The sequence below is a fragment of the Dasypus novemcinctus genome, chromosome 10, assembly GCF_030445035.2.
Source record: "Dasypus novemcinctus isolate mDasNov1 chromosome 10, mDasNov1.1.hap2, whole genome shotgun sequence".
In the NCBI taxonomy this organism is placed as follows: Eukaryota; Metazoa; Chordata; class Mammalia; order Cingulata; family Dasypodidae; genus Dasypus; species Dasypus novemcinctus.
The window spans coordinates 103,267,383-103,286,474 of NC_080682.1; the positions used below are offsets into that span (position 1 = coordinate 103,267,383).

The window sequence follows — 19,092 nt, forward strand, 5'->3', positions numbered from 1 at the left end:
TGAGGCTGTGGGATGGTTTATTGGGGCTGTGTCCAGGCCAGGCTGCCAGCCTGCCCGGGCCGGAGCCCAGCACCCCAGGAGGCGCGGGGGTGGGAGGGGGGCAGGGCGCGGAGGCTCCGCCGCGCCGGCTCGTCCCCGGTCCTGTCTCCGTCCCTGCGGCGGCGCCGCGTTCAAGTGAGCGAGGTGTCGTCGTCGCTGCCCTCGCCGCCCGCGCCGCCCATCCGCTCCTCGCGGCTCTCGGCCACGGCGCTCTCGTCGATGTTTTCCAGGGAGTCCGCGTGCTGCACCGACAGCTCCGACAGCGCCAGGCTGGGCAGCGGGCTCTGCTCCGGGTGCAGCCACGGCTTGAAGTGCGGCTGATGCTTCTGCTTCCACTCGGGGTACTTGACGCACGCCTTGTACATCTTCTTCATGGCCTGCGGGACGCCACCCCGCGGCGTCAGAGGGCGGCGCGGGGAGGGGACCCCACTGCCCCTGCCAGTCTCCCAACCCCGCCCCTCAGCCCTAACCGAACCCGCGCCTCGGGACCTCCTGGACTCCACCTCCTCTCCCCGGGGTCGTCGACCCCAAAGCTCTGAACGCCACTCACCTTGGGAGCCAGGAACTGAGAAGATTTATTCACCACCCACTTGGGCAAGGAGCCTAGGAGGGTAGGAAAGGGGGTGAGGAGGGAGGAAGCGGCCTCGGGGCCCCGCCTCCCCCAGTCGCGGCCAGCGCCGCCCCCGCAGGGCTTCCGGGAGGCCCCTCTCCTCGGGCGAGCAGGTCCTGTGAGGCCTCACTGTCCTCACTGCTTCCTTCCACTTGGGATCGGGGCCCTCAGGCCCACCTCTGCCTGGAGGACCGAGTGAGGGTTTGTCTGAACAGAAAGGAGAAGAGGTGCTTCTAGGCTGCGGCAAGGGCTGCCTGGGCTGGAGGTGGGAAAGGGAAGGTGCCGCGAGGGCCTGGGAAACCTGGGGAGAGGGCTTCGACTTTACTCTCCAGGCAGTGGAGTCACAGAAGAATTTTAAGCAGAGGAGAGTCATGAGAAAATGGAGATTTTAGAAAAATTCCCCTGGAGAGACAACGTGGCTGTGAGTAAAGAGAGAAATGACAGGTTTAGGAGCTATTTAGAAGGTCGAATCAGTGAGAACTGGTGACTGGATTTGGGAGCTGAGGAAAAGGAAGGAGCCCCGGATGACCCGAGGTTCTGGGCATGGGTGACCAAAGGGCAGGGTTTTAGGCAAAGGGGCAGGTTGGCGGGGATGGCGAGTTCTTCCAAGGTGCCTGAAGACATCCCGAGGGAGTTGTGCAGGGAGCCAATGGCCTCGAGGCCTGCATCTCAGGGGAGAAAGCCATGGTGGTCACCTGGCCCTAGAAGCTACCAGGGTGGCTGAGCCAACCCAAGGGAGAGAGGACTGGGGCCTGCAAAGATGGGCAGAGGATGGGAGCAGTGGGGGGGGTAACAAATCAGAGCTGGGGACGTGGGAGCCCAGGAAGAGAGCGAGCCTCAAGCTGCAGAGTGGAGCAGTGGCCACTGCCTCGGCTCACGCTTTTCAAACCATTCTAAGTCTCAAATCTTGGTTCAAATGATGCTCTGGCTGGAGATCTCCCCAAATACAAAACAGCCCCTGAGAGATGCCCTTCCGGATTTCTAGGGGACCAAGGCCATCCCCTGTGGTACAGGGAAGGAGGACATGATGGGTTGCCAGGGCCAATCCCTCACCTTTGGGGTCCACCTGGGCCAGGTAGGTGATGACGCAGCTCTTGGGCCCTGTGCTCTGGATGAGGTAGCCCGTCTGGATGGACACAGCTCGGACCAAGTCTTTCCGAGGTGGGTATTTCTGAGGGTGGAAGACACAGGGAGGTAAGACTTGGGGTGGGGGCAAAAGGGGGTGTCTTTATGAGTACACACCCCATAGGTTAGCTCCCATCCTCGGGTGCCTGCACAACGCTGGTGTGAGGACGGGAGGAATCAGGCTAGGCCGTCCTGGGACCGCTCAGGGCTTTCCCCGGGCTCCTTGGGGAAGGCCCCAGTCTGGAGTCAGGGCCCACGTGCACAGTCTCACAGACACACACGCTCCCTCGCCCAGGCCAGCCGTACCTGCCTACGCTCCCTGACCGTGGCGATCAGGCAGCACTTCCTCCAGGAGGGCCAGGGGCCCTGCCTCTCACCTCTTGCTCCCCCTTTCCCAGCCAGCCCTGTCCCAGAGCGCATCCAAACACAGTCAGTCCATCCCACCACTCACCCACAGTGACAGCCCACACGGACTTCTGATCTGCCCGAGAGCCCCAGCAGGGAGACAGGAGCCATTATCCTTGCTGTACAGGAGAGAAACTGAGGACCAGAGGGACCCACGCCTGGCCCCGACTCACAAGGAAGTCAGGGTAGCAGCTACGGACCTCCCCCTGGGCCAGGCCTGCCGCTCAGCTCTGCCTGGCACCTTCCCGTGCCCACCCAGCAGGGAGGGCAGGTCGACTCACAGGATGCTTGACTGAGTAGTTCATAATGATGTAATCGGCGCCCATGGGGAGCCAGGAACGGAGGGTGATGACATCTCGGTTCTTCAGGGGCTTTGGACACCTCCCTGTGGAGGGCAAGGGACAGTGTCAGCCAGCCCACCGGCCTGCATGCCTGCAAGGGAGGGTGCGGCAGAGGACAGAGACACGGGGAGGCCGAGTTAACTGCCGGGCCCCCAGATCCAAACAGGAAATCACTTGCCCACCAGACAACAATCCCAGAGCCGGCCACACACACGTGACCTTGCTGGCCTGGCCTGACTGAACGTGTGAATGTGAGTGTATGTGAGAATGAGCGTATTACTGTGAGTGTGTTTACATGAAAACGCAGGGCTCTGAGTCTGTGCGATGTGGCTATGCATGGGGTGTACACATGACCGCGTGTACACGTTTGTGTGCGTATATATGACCATGTGAGTGCACGTGTGTGTGTGTGTACACGAGTATGTGTCCCAGCGTTTGAAGTGCCTGGTGCACTGGGAGGGGAGGTGGGAGGCGGCTCTGCCTGCGGCCGGGAGGGGCGGAAGGGGCTGGGATGGGTGTGCTGCGCATGCTTACAGGAGTAGTAGCCCACGTCGGCGTTGACTGTCAAGCGGGCAATGTCAAAAGTCTCAATGACATTGCTGTCCCATTTCTTCCGGTACTCGATGTCATGCAGGACGTCGTAGAGCGTCTCGGCTGGCACGTCGCGGCACTCCATCCGGCACTGCAGACAGACACACGGGTTGCCACAGTTACAAGGTGCAAGGTGCCCTGGCGTGGCCAGAGAACTGGCCAGCGGACTGGAGGGCAGGCAGGCCAAAGAGGGGGAGGAGGACAGGCATGAGCCGGGGCCTTTGTGGCCAGCATGGACTCCCCCCTTGCCACAAGCCCTGCTCAGCACCCCCAAGAAGCCACCTCAGCCCCTACCACTCCTCCCCATTCTTTCCAGTCTCCTCCTCTAGGAAGCCTTCCTGGATTGCCCAGCCAGACTTTCTGGGCTCCCACATGCCGAGTTTCTGTGTCTATGCCCTCCCCAACTCTGTGAGCTCCTCATGGGCAGAAGCACATGGCTGATTCAGCACAGATCCCAGTACAGGAAGGTGTTAAATGAAATGAAAGCCTGAACGAACACCTAAGTGAACAAATGCCTAGATGGATTTCTTTCCCACCGCGGTACTTATCCCGACCATACCACTTGTCCTCCTTTTTACCAATCACCAAACACCTGTGGAGTTCTTACTCTTTATTAGCCTGGCCCTCCATGGTGGTTTGGAGCTGTGCTCCCCAGAGAAACACATTCTTAAACTTAATCCGATCCTGTGGGTGAGAACCCACAGTGCGCGGGGCTCTTTGATGAGGGGGCTTCAGTTAAGCACGGCCCAGCTGAATCGGGATGCATCTTAATCCTAGGACTGAAGGTCTTAGAGGGAAGGCCACGGAGAGAGGCCACAGCGAGCAGCCAGAGGCTGGACATCACCGGACCCCGGAAGAACAGCAGCCAGGCGAGGCTGCCCTGAGCACGGCCACACGGCAGAAGGCAAGGAGCAGGCTTCCCAGCCTCAGCCCCAGAATGCCTCGGGCTTCTTGGAGAAAGCAACGTCTGGAGGATGTCTTGATTTTGCACTTCTCCCAGCCTCAAGACGTGAGCAACTTCGTTCTGTTATTTGACAGCTGGGAAAGGAGAACACCCTGGAAGGGAGGAAACAGCTGGGCACACTTTGATTTGATCCTCACCACAGCCCTGACAGACAAGAAATCCAAGGAGGAATTTGAGGCCCAGAGGGGTTAAGTAACTTGCCCAAGGCCACCCAGCTGGTAAGTAGCAGAGTTGGGATTTAACCCAGATCACGGGTCTGGAGAGCAAATAAGAGAGTCCAAGTTTCCCTAGATTTGCACTCAGCAAAGTGAAACTCCACGTGTCAATGTCCCTGTTCTGAGGAGAGCAGATGTGGCTCAAATGGTTGAGCACTGGGAAGCAGATTTGGCCCAACTGGTAGGGCGTCCGCCTACCACATAGGAGGTCCAAGGTTCAAACCCCCCGCCTCCTGACCCGTGAGATAAGGGGCCTACGCGCAGTGCTGATGCGCGCAAGGAGTGCTGTGCTACGCAGGGGTGTCCCCGTGTAGGGGAGCCCCACATGCAAGGAGTGCACCCAATAAGGAGAGCTGCCCAGCGCGAAAAAAGTGCAGCCTGCCCAGGAGTGGTGCCACACACACACAGAGCTGACGCAGCAAGATGACGCAACAAAAAAAGAAACACAGATTGCCAATGCCCATGCCGCTGATAAGGATAGAAGCGGTCACAGAAGAACACACAGCGAATGGAAACAGAGAGCAGACAACTGAGGGGGGGAATAAAAATCTTAAAAAAATAATAAAATGGTTGAGCACCTGCTCCCCACATGGCACATCCCAGCTTCAGGCCCTGGTGCCTCCTAAAAACACACACACACACACAAAAAGCAAACAAACGAAAAAGCCAACTCAGGGGAGCTGATGTGGCTCAGTGGTTGAGCACCAGCTTCCTGCATACAAGGTCCCAGTTCAATCCCTGGCCTTAGTACCTCAAAAAAACAAACAAAAAAAACCCACCAAAGTCCTTGTTCTGTGATTCTTTTTCATCCAAGAGCCTGAGCTCCAGGGTCAAATTCCCCTCAGCAAATGGGCTAGTTTTCACGGGTAGCTTAAGATTTCCCAGAACTGGGCATTCAGACGGTGCCAAGGGAACCCCACATGTAATACTTTCTACTTACGAGGGATACGTGACCAGGATGGAGGGGTCACGCTGCCTCCCCCTAATCTCGGCATAGGTCCTGGCACCCCCCGTGCTGTGAGGCCCTAGGAAGGACATTCCACCACCTACTGGGCGGCCCAGGCGCCAGTGAGCCCTTCGGGCTTGGCTATGGCTTCAGTCTACAGAAAATAAAGAGGACAGAAGAACAAGGTACGTGAGCCCTCGAGCATACAACCAAGCCAGGTGGTGAGGCCTTCTGCAGGGCTGCTGGTCCGTCCCTTCCACAGGTCAGTGTCACAAATAAGGGGCTGGGCTAGACTCAGAGGACACCACCCCCAGCTGGTCCCAGCCTGCATACTGATACGGACATACCAGCTATCAGGGAAGGTTTGAGACAAGTGGGGAAATGTGAATATGGTCTGAGTATTAGCCATGCTGAGAACTTACTGAAATAAAATGGTGGAGATTGAAAAAAAAAAGCAAGTTGCCAAACGGAATGCATGCACAGTATCTCATTTGAGGAAAAATATACCTGCCTAGAAAAATCTGAGCAGCATAAGCACTAAGGTGTTAACGGTGGCAGTCTCTACATGGAAGAATATTATTCTATTTCCTTTTTGCTTGCCTGTATTTCTAATTATCCCCAATGTCCAGTACTGATTCCATAATAAAGAAAAAACATTTTTAATAAAAAGGTCCCCAGAGACGCTGAGAGGCGCACATGGTGTAGGCGCTGTCCCGAGTGCTCTACACACACCACCACGTTTCAGTCTTACCGCAGTGGTCTGAGTATTGTATTAGCCCCATTTTAGAATTAAGGAAACCTAAGTTCAAGGAGAGACTCCAGCGAACAAAGACTCATTGTGGGAGAGTGGATGTAGCTCAGTGGCTGAACACCTGCTTCCCATGTACGACATCCCGGCTTATCCCCAGGACCTCCTAAAAAAGGAAAGAAAAAAAGACTCATTGTGTGGTGTGTGGCCCTGAACAAGTCACCCTCTCTCTCTCTGCCCTGTCTGCTTTTCTACTCCATGAGGGGGTATAACTAGACCCAATCCATTTAACTAATGATTAGTTAAGTTCATGGGTCAATTGGTCAGGTTATGGTGTTCAGTTGTTTGGTCAAGCAAGCACTGGTCTGATAGTTACAGTGAGGGAATTTCATGAATTTAAATCGTCAGTAAACTGATTGCATCTACAATTAACAAGGGAGATTGGCTTCAGCAATGAGATAAGTCTCATCCAATCAGTTGAAGGCCTTAAAAGGGAACTGATGATTTCAGCAATTGTCCAGGAGGAATTTCCCATCTCTACTCAGCCGGCCAGCTTCTCCTAGGGAATTCATCGAAAACCTTCAGTGGAGTTCAGTTTGGGGCCTGCTCTATGGAATCTGGACTTGCCTACCCCCACAGTTGTGTGAGCCCATTCCTATAATAAATCTCATAATACATATTGTTATATATATCGCTTGGCAGTTCTGTTTCTCTGGAGAACCCTAGTACATCCCCACTCCTTCCAGCCCTTTGTGAGCACAGAAGAGTTAGAGGGGAATCCGGGGCCTGTCCTCCAGAGGCTTCCGTGGAGGAGGAGACTGGCCTGGAAGTGGGGAGGTGCCCTAAACTGTCCAGTAGGGGCACACAGGAAGGTGGGTGCGGGCGGGTGGGTGGGGAGCAGCTCAGCCTTGCAGCCAGGTGTCTGCCACAAGGCCCTGCCAGCGAGCAGTGAGCACAGAGGCAGAGGCGGGCGAGTGTGCCCCTGGGGGAAGCTAAAATGAGTTCTGGCTGGCTGGAATTCCCACGGTGTGCGATAGCCCAGTACTCGAAAGGTGCCTGGTTCTCGGACTTCTTAGAGAAATTGCTGACCCCAGGGCTGGTGCAGAGTGGGTATAAGATGAGCCTTATTGTGCCAGAAAGTAAGGAAATACTCAAAGAATGGCAGGGACCTAGTCCAACAGATTCAGGGCCAGGCTGAAGGACTCCCACTGGGACGGTGCCTGACTCATCTGCTTTTAGCACTGAAAGTCCTGCATCCAGGGAAACCCCTCAGTCCTGGGCAAACTAGGGCACTTGGCCACCCTACCACAGGCCAAATCTGGGACAATTTCTGTATTAAAATAAATGATGGGGAGGAGATGTGGCTCAAGCAGTTGAGCGCCTGCTTCCCACATGGGAGGTCCCACGTTTGGTTCCCGGTGCCTCCTAAAAACTAACAAGCAAACAAACTAAAAAAGAAAAGCCAGCTCAGGGAGCCTACATAAAAATAAGTGACAGAAACCAATTATGCTCCATTGAATAATGTAGGAAGCCCAAGTACATACAGATGTGTATAAGTGAATTAATTGAATGTCTGATGAGGAATGGAGTATTTATGTAGTTTCAAAGTCCCTCCCAGCAAATTCTTATCACAAAGGGAAAGTGAGTAGCTTCACAGTGGCGAAGCCTGGCAGTCACCACCTTTATCAAGCGATCAAAGCAGACATGGTTAGCAACGGGGCAAACTGCAATCGGATGCTGCCTGGTACGATCAACGAGGAGAATATGGGCATCCCTTAGGTGACAGTCCTGCCAAGATGCGTTAACCTAAATCTAATTATAAGGAAACATCAGACCAGGCAAACCCCAAACTAGGGACGGTTCACAAAATAACTGGCCCGTGTCAGGGTGGTGAGAATCGAGGAAAGACTGAGGGAGTAGTCCAGATGAAAGGAGACTAAAGTGACGTGAACGAATGAATGAACGGACGAATGGCGTTGGCTGGACCACGTGACGGGAGGGGTGCGATGGTGAAAGAGGGAACTGGAGAAGACTGCAGGGGCAGCCCCAGTGTCCAAACCACCTGGTGAGGCCACACTGCCATCCAGGTGGGCACCGGATGTTCCACTCACTCTAACGCTTTGCCACAAACGGTTTTTTTTTTTGCGCCGCAAAATAGAAAACTGAGGCTCAGCAGATGAAGCAACGTACCCAAATCACACAGCAAGATAAAAGCAGGTCTTCTTGCCTGCTTAGCCATCAAGGAGCACCTTAGCGTGACTTCTCAGCAGACTGGAACTTCTCTAAGCCCAAGTTTAGAGGCTGGGGGTTTGGCTTTGCAAGTCCCCAAATGTGTTACTCTGGACAGGCAGTGACAACGGAACTCTGCTTTCTAGGCTGGAATCCAGCCTGGGGTGGCCCCCTCCCTCTGGCTAGGCTCAGTGACCCCAAGGCCCAGCTGCACCCAGGCCCGAGAGCACCCTGAGAAGGGGCCAGCCCTGCCCACTCTTCCATCTCCCCTCGGGAGACTCTTGGACTGTTGTGGCCCCGAAGCACTCAGGCAGGTGCCCACCTCTAGGGCAGCAGGCTGTGGGCGGGCATACAGAGGCACAGGGCGGACCTGGCGCTGAATTCTTAGTTAAAACACTAATGTATGATGGAGTCGAGTGTAAACCCTGCTTCATCTGAAAGACGAAGAGGGAAACTGCAGGGGTTTCCCAGGCTCGTGGCCGGCTCCTAGGGAAAAGGAGTGAGAGCCTGGCTATGGCGGCCCTGCAGGTGAGGAAACTGAGGCAGGTCAGGCAAACATCTGCAGGCATGCCCATGCCTCACCAGCAGGCCTGGCTCCCGGCCCGGGCTCTTTCCACAGCCCCCAGGAGGCAGCACGGCTGCACCAAGAGGGGGAAATTACATCCGGCATTGTCCCTGCTGGGCACTGTTCCTTCGGACAGCCGCCCCAAGTGGCCAGGTGTAATTCTAAGAGGCTTCAGGAGGGGCAGGCGGTGGGGTAGGGGCGAGTCGCGGAGAGCACCTGGTGGGCGGGCCTATGATGTGACCCACCGCCGTGGGCCCTGGGTGACTGAGTCACGTTGGTGGGGGCCCTTGAACCTGAGTGGGAAAGACAGAGGAGTTGCTCCACCGAGGAGCCCGGTTACGGCAGGTGGCCCGGCAGGCAGCCATTTCAGTTAGGAAAGCGGAGACTTAGAGAGAGTGACCTCTGGAAGGATACCAGAGAAGCCACAGGCTGCGCCCCCTGCACGCCACTCTCTCCAAACTCCGGTGAGGCGGAGACCTGAGATTGCCTAGAGCCCTGGCACCAGCACCGCCTCCCTCCCAGCACCCAAGCCCCACACAGAGGCAGCCGGGGGGCCTGGACAAGGAAGGCCCTCAGGGAACTAACCCACGCCAGCCTGAGTCCAGGTTCCAGCCCCAGCTCCTCCCCTTGGGCACAAGATTCCACTCCTGAGTCTGTTTCTCTCTCTGGAAAATGGGGATGATGATGGTACCTATCTCATGGGCACGCTGGCCCCCATGAGGCCTGCTGAGCTGCTGGCCTGCAGCTGCACAGCGGAGACCCAGGGGAGGACGGAATGTGGGCCCTGCCCCAGCGGGGCCCTGTCAAGTTTGGGTGCTGGGGAGAGACAGAGACACAAAATCCCAACACAGAGGAGCAGGGCTGGGAAAGGGGGGAGCACGGGAACAGTGGGAGTGGGGGACAACAGGGCCCCAGAGGATAAGGAGCTGAATGCGTGAAAAGGCAGAGGGACAGTGGGTGCAGGGGCGCGGAGGCTAAAGCGAGGCAGACCAGGGCCCAGCACGCAGGCTGGGTCTCACTCGGCCCTCAGCTCCCTCCCACCCCTTACCTTGTGCTTCTCCGTGAGGCCTTCCCAGGGCTCAGCATTGGGGAAGGAGGCATCTCCCCTGGAGGGAGGGAATGGGGTAGGGGCCAGATCTCTCTCCCAGAGCCCAAGCAGGTAGCTTATCTGCGACCAGGGGAAAGAAGCCAGGCCACTTCCAAGGGGCTGTGTCCTGGCTTTGGGATCAAAGGCCAGGGGCGATAATAAGGAAACTGGTGGGCCAACAGGTGGGCCCAAATCTGGCCCCCACCCCAAGACCTCACAGAGCAGGTTTCCAATATCCCTGCCCATGGGATATGCGGGGCACACAGACTATCCCCAAGTTCCAGGACCCCGGGGGGTGACCTCTTTCATCAGTATCTTCAGGTTATTACTGGGGAAACTGAGGCCCAGAGAAGGAGTTCATATGGGCTGTGAAGCATCCTGAAGGCTGTGCTGACTTCTCACCCCACATGGCATTTCAGCACAGTTTTCTAAAGGGAGTAACTTAAGCAAATCCTCCTTTCCCAAAAGAACCATATTCGAATCCGGGGAAGAGCCTAACAAGGAGTGAGGCAATGAGTATCAGCTTAATCACAGCTCCGACCAGCAGCCCCAGTAACTACTACCATGTGCCCCAAATCACTGATCAGTTTGTCATCCTTCAAAGGAGGACCATGGACCTGTCATCAAGCCACCTCTGCCAGCTGCCAAGGGCACCGAGCTGGGTCCTTTACAGACATCGCTTCTTACCCTCGCACCAAGCCAGTGGGTCTCTTCTCCTAGTTTATAGATGCAGAAACCAAGGTCCAGAGAGGTCGTGGCTCGCCAAGGCCACACAGTGGATAACCGGTGTAGCCGAGAATAAGAACCTGGTATGCCTGACCCTAAAGTGTCAGAGCTTTCATCAAAGGTCAGGTTTTGGTCCTGCCAAAAACCGACAATGGCAAATGGAGGCCATCTAAGTTAATAATGGTTAGTATGCAGGACTCACTGGATTCACGGGGTTTGCTGGCCTTGGAGGCTGAGCTCCCAGACTCCCTCTTAACAGAGTTCCCACCTCCGTCCTCAGACTTCACTGGCTCAGGGCAGGGCCATGCTTTTGGGGCCCTGCTCCTTGAAGCCCCCTCGGAGAGCCCCCCAGGCTATCACGCTGCCCCACCAGGCCAGCCAGGTCCCGCAGCCTCACAGTTTACAGCAGCTTGGGACTCTCTGGGTCACGGCCCTGGCCCTGCCTCGTCCTGGCTGTGTGGCCTTGGCTGGGCAGAGGACTTCAGCTCTGAGCCTCTGTATCTCCACCTGCCAGAGATAATGCTTCCTGCAGAGTGGTGCTGTGCGGAGCCAGGGGCCTTGAACAGAAAGCCTTGGCGGCAGCCGCCTTCCTCTGGCCCTGGCCCTGGCAGCTCTCCCCGCCTCTCTCCGGCCCTCTGGAGGGAGCACCTTCCTGCTAATCCCCAGATGGCAGGACACACAGGAACAAGTAATGAAGTTAATTTAAAAACAAAAAGCTCCAAAGCTCCAGATCCCTGCCCGGGGTGGGTGGCCAGGGAGGGGGCAGGTGGCCCCTTACAGCAGGCCCTGCACCCCCTCCACCCTCACAGCCCACAGCCAGGCCCGGCCCTCACTGCAGAGCAGGAACGCGAGGCTCTGGGAGATGCACGGACCCGTCTGGGCCACACGGCGCATGGCGGACGCCTGGCTCCAGGGGCCCCTCTGCCTCTCGGCCCCCGGTTCTCCTCCCCAGGGTCCCCCACTACGCCCGTTCCCAAGGTCCCACCTTCACCCAGGGGTAGACAGAGCTGATGGTGCACTCACCCCTTGCTTTGGGTTTCTGGGGCCCCCTGAATGGAGACACCCCCCACCTGCAAGGCTTTCCCCCTCTCACCCACAAATATCTCAAGAGCAGCTCCAGGGCATGGGCACAAGGGGTCAGGGCAGGGACCTGCAATCGGCCCCGCATGAGGGTGCAGCAGCACCTCCGCCACCAGGCCCGCCCGGAGTGCTTTCCCCTTCCTACTTGTTCGCCAAACTTCCGCCCCGCTGTCCCCTTCCTGGGCAGCCCACCCTGCCCCTAACTTCCCAGGGCGGGGCTGGGGGCCTCTTTGTCTCCTCCACGCCTCCACCCCCACCCTCCTCCACCATTAATGCATTATTTGCCTGCAGCGCCGAGGCCTCTCCTTCGTCTCGGCGTCCCCCGTGCCTGGCACAGGGCCCGGCGGGCTGCAAAGAGCTGTTGGCTGAACGCAAGGCAGATGGGGAGCCAACAGAGAGGCTGCGCCTGAGGGTGAGCATCTCTGAGCTCCAGGAGGCTGGGGCCGGGGCCTGCCTCCCTCGCTGCGCCGTGGAATTCCGAGGGAAGAGTAGTGGTGAACCTCCTGGACTCCTGCAAAGCTCGAAGCCACGTGAGGACGACGGCTGCTTCCCCCATCACCCTCTCTGTGAAGTGGAGTGTGTGTGTGGGGGGGAGAAGTCTCAGAAAGACCGAGAGACAGATCAAGGGGGATCTGGGCCTTTAAGACCGGGCTTCTTAACCTTATTTGTTCCGTGGACCCCTTTGCGAGTCAGCTGAAAGTCATGGACCCCTTCCTAAGTCCACACGGTACTGAGTATTATTTAATAAATAGATCACCCCCGCACCAACACGTCCCCAGAAGAATAACGTTCTTCTGAATCTCAATTCAACCTTGTGGACCCCTTGTTAAGAAACCCTGCTTTAAGAGCTTTAATAATCCAGATAATCAAAGAAAAGCAAATTAAAATCATACTGAGGTCCAATGTATACTCAGTAAGTTAGCAAATATATACAAAATACCCACTGCTTGCAAAGCTATGGTGAAACTGTTATGCAGTTAGTGGCAGCAAAAATTGGTTCCATTATTCTGGAAAGCAATTTTAAAAATATTTTTAACATCATGAAACATATACCTCTGACTTAGTTTCTGGAATCCCAGGACTAGATTTTATGCTTAAGGAAAAATAAGGAAAAAGTTTTGTTACAGTATCCACTGACTATAGAGCCACACTTGTAATTAGCAAAATACACTGGAGAACAATCTGGAACACCGCCAAGACCACGGACCCGCTCGGGTGAAGAGCCGCATCCCCTGAACGGCTCTACACAGGCACTGAGGCCTGCGGACAGCCCGGGGAGGGGCAGTAGCTGGGCCGGCCCTGAGCCCTCCGAGCCCAGAACAGGCCTGGCGTGGAGCGGCTGCTGGGAATGTTCGTCCATTAATAACTCTGCAGCAAGAGGACAAAGTTCTACAGGGGCAATGTTCAACGAACGTCCAAAGCATACCCGTGCCGCTGCTTAATCCACCGCCGACGACCTACACCCCTGCAGGAGCACTGAAAGGCCTTGGGAAGAGCTTTACTGGGGGCCTGGGGCTCTGGGGGTTTACTTTCCAGCTTTTGATTCTTGCTGCTGTTGGCACAGTATGGTTTAAACAAGTTATAACACAACACCCCTAAGTCAGAAGTGTTGGATGAACCCCGAGGCCCTCACTTCTTGGGCGCAGAAGCCCGGGCTCTGAGGCTGCCAGGCTGCCGCTGGGGTACCTGGAGCACGCGCCGCGTCAGCCGGCTGGGCCTGCGCTGTGCTGGGAGTGGGAGCCAGAGGGGCCGCGGGGCCCTGCCCCCCGAGGAGCCTCTAGGCCCGGGGCCGGGGGCACAGCATGACCACCCTGGGTGGCCAGAGACGCGGGTACAGGGAGGGGCACCCAAGCCAAGCCCTGCAGGATGAGCAGAAGAGCAGATGGCACTGGGAATCGGGTTAGAGGGGGGCTCCCGGCTGAGGTGATGGCACGAGTCTGGGGAGGAACGGCCCGGACCGGCTGTGGGAAGCGATGGGCTCGCGTAGCCCCATGAGGCAACCTGGTGAGCAAGGATGGGTCTAACGTGTCATTCCCGCAGCCACCCAGTAACTGCTGACCGCGTGCCCGGGTGGGGCCAGGCTCTGCGCTGGGGGCTTTGCAAAGTCACCTAATTCCATCCTCTCGATGACCTGGGAGGAGGGAGGAGTATGCCCATTGGAAAGACTGTAAAGAGAGGCCCAGAAAAGGGAAGTGGGGGACCAGCCTGGAACCCCAAGTTCACCCCTCGGGTTGCTCCCCGAGAACCAGGCCCTGCTCTGGGTGGGACCCAAGGGCTCCCAGGTGGGCCTGCGCCTGGCCAGGTGAGGGGCGGCCTTGCGCCTTGCGGGATGCCTGCCAGGGCTGTTGGGGTGTGCCTGAGTGGGGAGGGGACGCAGGGGCTGGCTCTGGTCTCTGTGCCGCCCCCTGGGGTGGCAGCAGGAAGGACCCGGCACAGTATGGACCCAGCACAGGGTCTCCTTTCCCACCTTTGGGTCTCCATGTTCACACCTGCAAAAGTGACCAGATAAACCCCAAGGCCTTCTCCTCTGCAGGGAAGGGAATTTAGCAGAAAATCTCTCCCCAAATGCGGGGGGCCCCCGAGAGTGTGGTGGAGAGTGGAGGTGCTGCCATGTCTCCCCTAGACAGAGCTCCCTGAGCACACTGAGCTGAGCCCTCGAGGCAGGGATGCGGCCGAGTGACTCCGCCTCGCTATGTCTCCTTCTCTCCCCTGCCCCCCCCCCCCGGCCTCCAGTCTCCCCAGATCTCCCCATTTTCCCCCCACCCCCAGGCTCCAGAGGGGCAGGCCCCAGCTCCGAGCAGTGGTGGACGCCCTGCTCAGACGTCCCAGAAGCCGGCCTCCTGGTCTGCACCTGCCACCGGGCCTCTCCTGAGCTGGGCAAGCAGGGGGAGCAAGGCGGGGGAGGACAGGCCTAGCTGGGGAGGCAGGAATGGGGGAAGAAGAGGCAGAGGGTCAGGGAGACAGTTGAGGCCAGACAGGGGCCAAGGCTGACAGAGGGACTTCAAGAACGACAAAGAGGATAAACACCTTCCAGGGCTCCCGGGTCCAGCAGTGAACCCAGGCCCCTCGAAGCCATCACACTGCACAGCCCACAGGCCTCTCACGGGCACCATGCCCCAAACCCCTGGATTATCTCCCCCCAATGCTCACTCTCCTCCCCTGCTGCGCCCGGGAGCTGGGGATGGCTCTGGACGCAGCCACGCTCACTCTCCAGCCACTCCCTCCAGCGACCTCTGCCCCGTGGATTCTGCGCTGCCTTGTCCTTGGCAAGGACCCCGGGCAGGCCTCACCATCCCTGCGTGGACCACTTGAGCAGCCCCCTCTTCTCCGGTCTCCTGGCTCCCAGGCGAATCCAGCTCCTGCAGCCGGGGAGCTTTCTAAGAACCAGAGCTGATCATGGCAGCGCCCAGCCTGAAAACCTCTGCCTTCAGCATAAAATCCAAACTCAAAAAAAAAAGGCCTCTTCACACTCCTCCCTCCCCGCTTGTCCTCCCCCGCCCCCCAGCTGTGCCCCTGGGGAGCCTACCAAGCCCCCTCAGCTTGCACCCTGACCCTCAAGGCCCTCAAGGGCCCCCAGCCAGACACAGCTCCCCTGCCCCGCCCCCACATACTGTCAGTCACCAGTCACCCTCCCTGGTCCCAGCTCTTTTCGAGGGGCTGCGGCTGCCTTTCCCCCCCGCCCACCCTCACCCCAGGCCTTGAGTCTCCTGAGAGCAGAGGCAGGGTGTGAGCCATCTCCAGTCCCCAGCTCAGCACAGCAGGGCAGAGCCGGCCGGAGGCGGGAGGAGGTTTGGTGAGCGGATGAATAACTAGGACAGGAGGACGGCAGCAGTAGCCATCGAGGGACAGGAGAACCAAGAAGGCACAGAGAACACATTGCAAAGGGGAGACGGGCCCAGAGGCGAGATGAGGCTCCAGTGGAGGCGGGGAGGGGGCCCCACGGCAGAGCCAGAGCCGAGCCAAGGGGCGGGAGCCACCAGGAGGGAGCCGGGAGCCACCAGGAGGCAGCCGAGGAGACGTAATTGGATCAGAGGCAACTCTGCTTCTGCAGTGAGGGGGTGTGACTCACACACACAGAGTAACGCCAGGCAGAGAAACACACACAGAGTCTCACGCTCAGAGGCACAGACACACAGCATTCAACACGGATTTACTGACCCTCGTCAGGTGGCCGTCCCAGGGCAATCACTGGGGTGGGGAACCAGTGCCTGCCCCTGGGGTGTGACGGCCCACCCAGCTAAGGGCCACTTCACAAGTACCATCACCCATAATCCAGCTCCACACAGAGAAGGCCCAGACACGCAGCCCCGTCACGACAGCCTGTCCCCAGCGCACAACCTCCGCCCGGTGGTAGGTGTTTGTTTGCCTCCAGCCTGTCCCCAGCGCACAACCTCCGCCTGGTGGTAGGTGTTTGTTTGCCTCCATTCTGCCTGTCTCCCCCTCAGAAGGCAAAGCCCACGAGAGCAGGGCCCTGATCTGCCTGGTGTGCTGTTAAACTCCTGGCTATAATGCAACTGTTGGCACAGAGTATCTGCTCAAGGTGGGGAGAAGGAATTGTGGAGACAGCAGGGGAACGCCACCCTCTGGCTGGCAGGCCTGTGTCTCGAGACTCCTCACCTCCCTGGACCAGTGCCAGGCCCCGGGCTCTCGGGAAGGGTCCAAGGACAGAGAGGGAGGCCCAGGAAATAGTGAAGGGGGTCTGAGAGAACCAGGAGCAGACGGGGGTTGTGGCACGAAACCCCAAGGGTGAGATCAAAGGGCTGAGCAGCACACGGGAAACGTGCGGGGTGGGGAGGGGTGTGCGGGCCCTGTTCACTGCCCCAGGACGGAAGGATTCTAGAGCGTGTGGGGGGTGCAAGCACCCGCCGTCAGGGAGCACAGGCCGCCGAGAGGCTGCGAGACAACAAGGAGGCTAAAGCCCCAGAAAACAGCACCAGCTGCCCTGGGCCACCAGCCAGGCTCTCTTTAATGAGGAGTTCTGGGGCTGCTATTTTCTTCCACCACCTGTGTTTCTGAGGTTCCAGGGCCCCCAAGCATCAAGGCTAGCCTACCTCCCATGGCCCACTGGGTGGAACGTGGGAGAGTGTGGGCTATGATGTGGACCATTGACCATGAGGTGCAGCGATGCCCAGAGATGTACTCACCAAATGCAATGAGTGTCTCATGATGATGGAGGAGAATGTTGCTATGGGGGGAGGAGTAGAGTGAGGGGGGTGGGGGGTATATGGAGACCTCATATTTTTTTAATGTAATATTTTTAAAAAATGAATAAAGACAAAAAAAATTAAAATAAAATAAAAAAGGCATTAGATGAAAAAAAAAAAAAAAAGGCTAGCCTAAGCATGCCAGAAGGGAGAAACTGAGACACTGAGAGGGGCAGAGACACCTTGAGCCCGACCCCTGGTCTGAGCCACTTTCCCTCCACCTGTGGTCGCAGCACGCGCCTCTGCCCAGGTCAGGGAGAGGGGTGAGGGGTCCGGGCTGCAGCAAGGCTTCTGCCCGTCTATGCCCTGGTGGCAGCCAGGGGCTCAGGCCTGCGGTCACCCGCCCCTCAGGAACAGACTGGAGCAGCCCAGCCGAGGCCCCACACCCCAAGGCGGGCCCGGCTTTGGGGTCATGTGTTCAGGGCCCTGGCTCCAGGTGGCCCAGCCGGGCGTGGAGACACCGGCAGAAAGAAAACCCATCTGTCTCCGCACCTCCCTCCTTTCTCTCACCTCCTGAAACTTTAAAGACTCTGGGCTGGAACCTGAGCCGGGGCTCGTTAAAGTTTAAAGGCTGGAGCCTGGGGAGCCAGGCGTGGAGGACCCACAGCCGGCTGGGTGCTGAGGGCATGTCCAGCCCCAGTGGGGGACACAGGCTGGAGAAACCCCTCCCCACCCTAGACACCAGAGTTCCTTGTGCACAACACTTGACATGCACATCGCAAAGGTTTACATGAGGGAAGCAGACTTGGCCCAATGGATAGGGCATCTGCCTACCACATGGGAGGTCCACGGTTCAAACCCCGGGCCTCCCTGACCCGTGTGGAGCTGGCCCATGCACAGTGCTGATGCGCGCAAGGAGTGCCCTGCCATGCAGGGGTGTCCCCCGCGTAGGGGAGCCCCATGCGCAAGGAGTGCACCCCACAAGGAGAGCTGCCCAGCTGCCCAAGAATGGCACTGCACACACGGAGAGCTGACACAACAAGATGACACAACAAAAAGAAACACAGATTCCCGGTGCCAATGATAAGGATAGAAGCAGACAAAGAAGAACACACAGCGAATGGACACAGAGAGCAGACAACTGGTGGGGGGAGCAGGGAAGGGGAGAGAAATTTTTTAAAAAAAGGTTTACGTGTAACCATCATGCCCCACCTACTGCCCTGCCTAACTTGCTCTGCAACCCCTTGCCCCATTCCCCACAGCACCTGCTTTAGTGCAGGCCTTGAAAACTCTGCCCAAATCCAGCAGCAACCTCTTCCTACAGTCCTTCTGTGCCTGGCACCACAGAGCCTCCAAGCCCCAAGCCGGGAGCCCCACTCCCTCATCTCCCCCCGGTCTGTTAGTTTCAGGTCCCATACTGAACCAGTTCTCCAAACACATGACACAGCTTCCTGCCTCCGGGTGTCTGCGTGGCTGTTCCTCTGTACGGAATGCTCCTGATGCGACCAAGCCTGTCCAAATCTTCATTGACCACCCAGTTCCAATGGAACTGCTTAAGCATTCCTCCTCCGTGGAGCCTTCTCTGATTCCCAAGGCCCGTTCAGAAACCCTCTCTGGGCTTCCTGAGCTCCTGGAGAAGTGCCTGTCTCAGCACTGGAAGGTCCTTAAGGCCAGGGCTTGGGCTTCTCTTCTCTGTCCCCAACAGGTGGACAGGGCAGGGCCAAGCAGGGTCTACCAGTGAATATTCACTGAATGAGTGAATGAGAGAATGAATGAATCAGTGAATGAAATGAAGTGCCTGGAGACAGGCAGGGAAGCACTACTATGCACATTTGGCAGAAGAGGAAGCTGAAACCTAGGTGGGGCAGCCACGTCCCTGGGGCCACAGTCAGGACTCTGGAGCCTGCACTCTCTCCCCTACATCTTCTGTCATTAGTCCAACTCAGGTGCCTCCTCCAAGAAGCCTTCCCGAGAACCTCCAGCTACCTCTGACCTTCCCCTTTCCTGAGCTCCCCCACCCTGGTAGCTGGGGTTATGTTCTCTGGGGACTCCTGTTCTTCCAGGTCTGAGCTGGAGCCAGTTAGGGTTGGGGTTCTCAGGGCCTAGCCTTGCATTCAGAGGCCCCATCTGGGACCTCTCTGATGGCACAGACTGGCAAGGCCTTGAGCATCTGTCCTCGCTCTGTGTCCAGCAGGGCAAATGTCCCCCCAAGCCTAAGGCTAGAAGAGCCTCTACAAACCACCTGCCCAGCATCTCCTATAGAGATGGGGAAACCGA

The 19,092-nt window shown here is 57.6% G+C and overlaps 1 protein-coding gene and 1 long non-coding RNA gene across 3 annotated transcripts in view; one reads left to right on the forward strand and one right to left on the reverse strand.

The window, feature by feature from the left end:
* Positions 1 to 19,092, reverse strand: part of STARD10 (StAR related lipid transfer domain containing 10) — a 27,901-nt gene continuing 8,809 nt past the window's right edge. For both annotated transcript variants that reach the window (XM_071218255.1, XM_058305909.2), the window contains exons 3-7: positions 3,055 to 3,202; positions 2,461 to 2,564; positions 1,703 to 1,820; positions 590 to 642; positions 1 to 416 (exon numbers count right to left, since the gene is read on the reverse strand). In XM_071218255.1, coding sequence (XP_071074356.1) covers positions 171 to 416; positions 590 to 642; positions 1,703 to 1,820; positions 2,461 to 2,564; positions 3,055 to 3,202 — 669 coding nt within the window. In that variant the 3' untranslated portion in view covers positions 1 to 170. The remainder of the gene's footprint in view (positions 417 to 589; positions 643 to 1,702; positions 1,821 to 2,460; positions 2,565 to 3,054; positions 3,203 to 19,092) is intronic.
* Positions 3,198 to 5,905, forward strand: LOC131280087 (uncharacterized). Its single transcript, XR_009187675.1, has 2 exons — positions 3,198 to 3,651; positions 3,889 to 5,905. It is a non-coding gene; the product is annotated as an uncharacterized lncRNA (long non-coding RNA).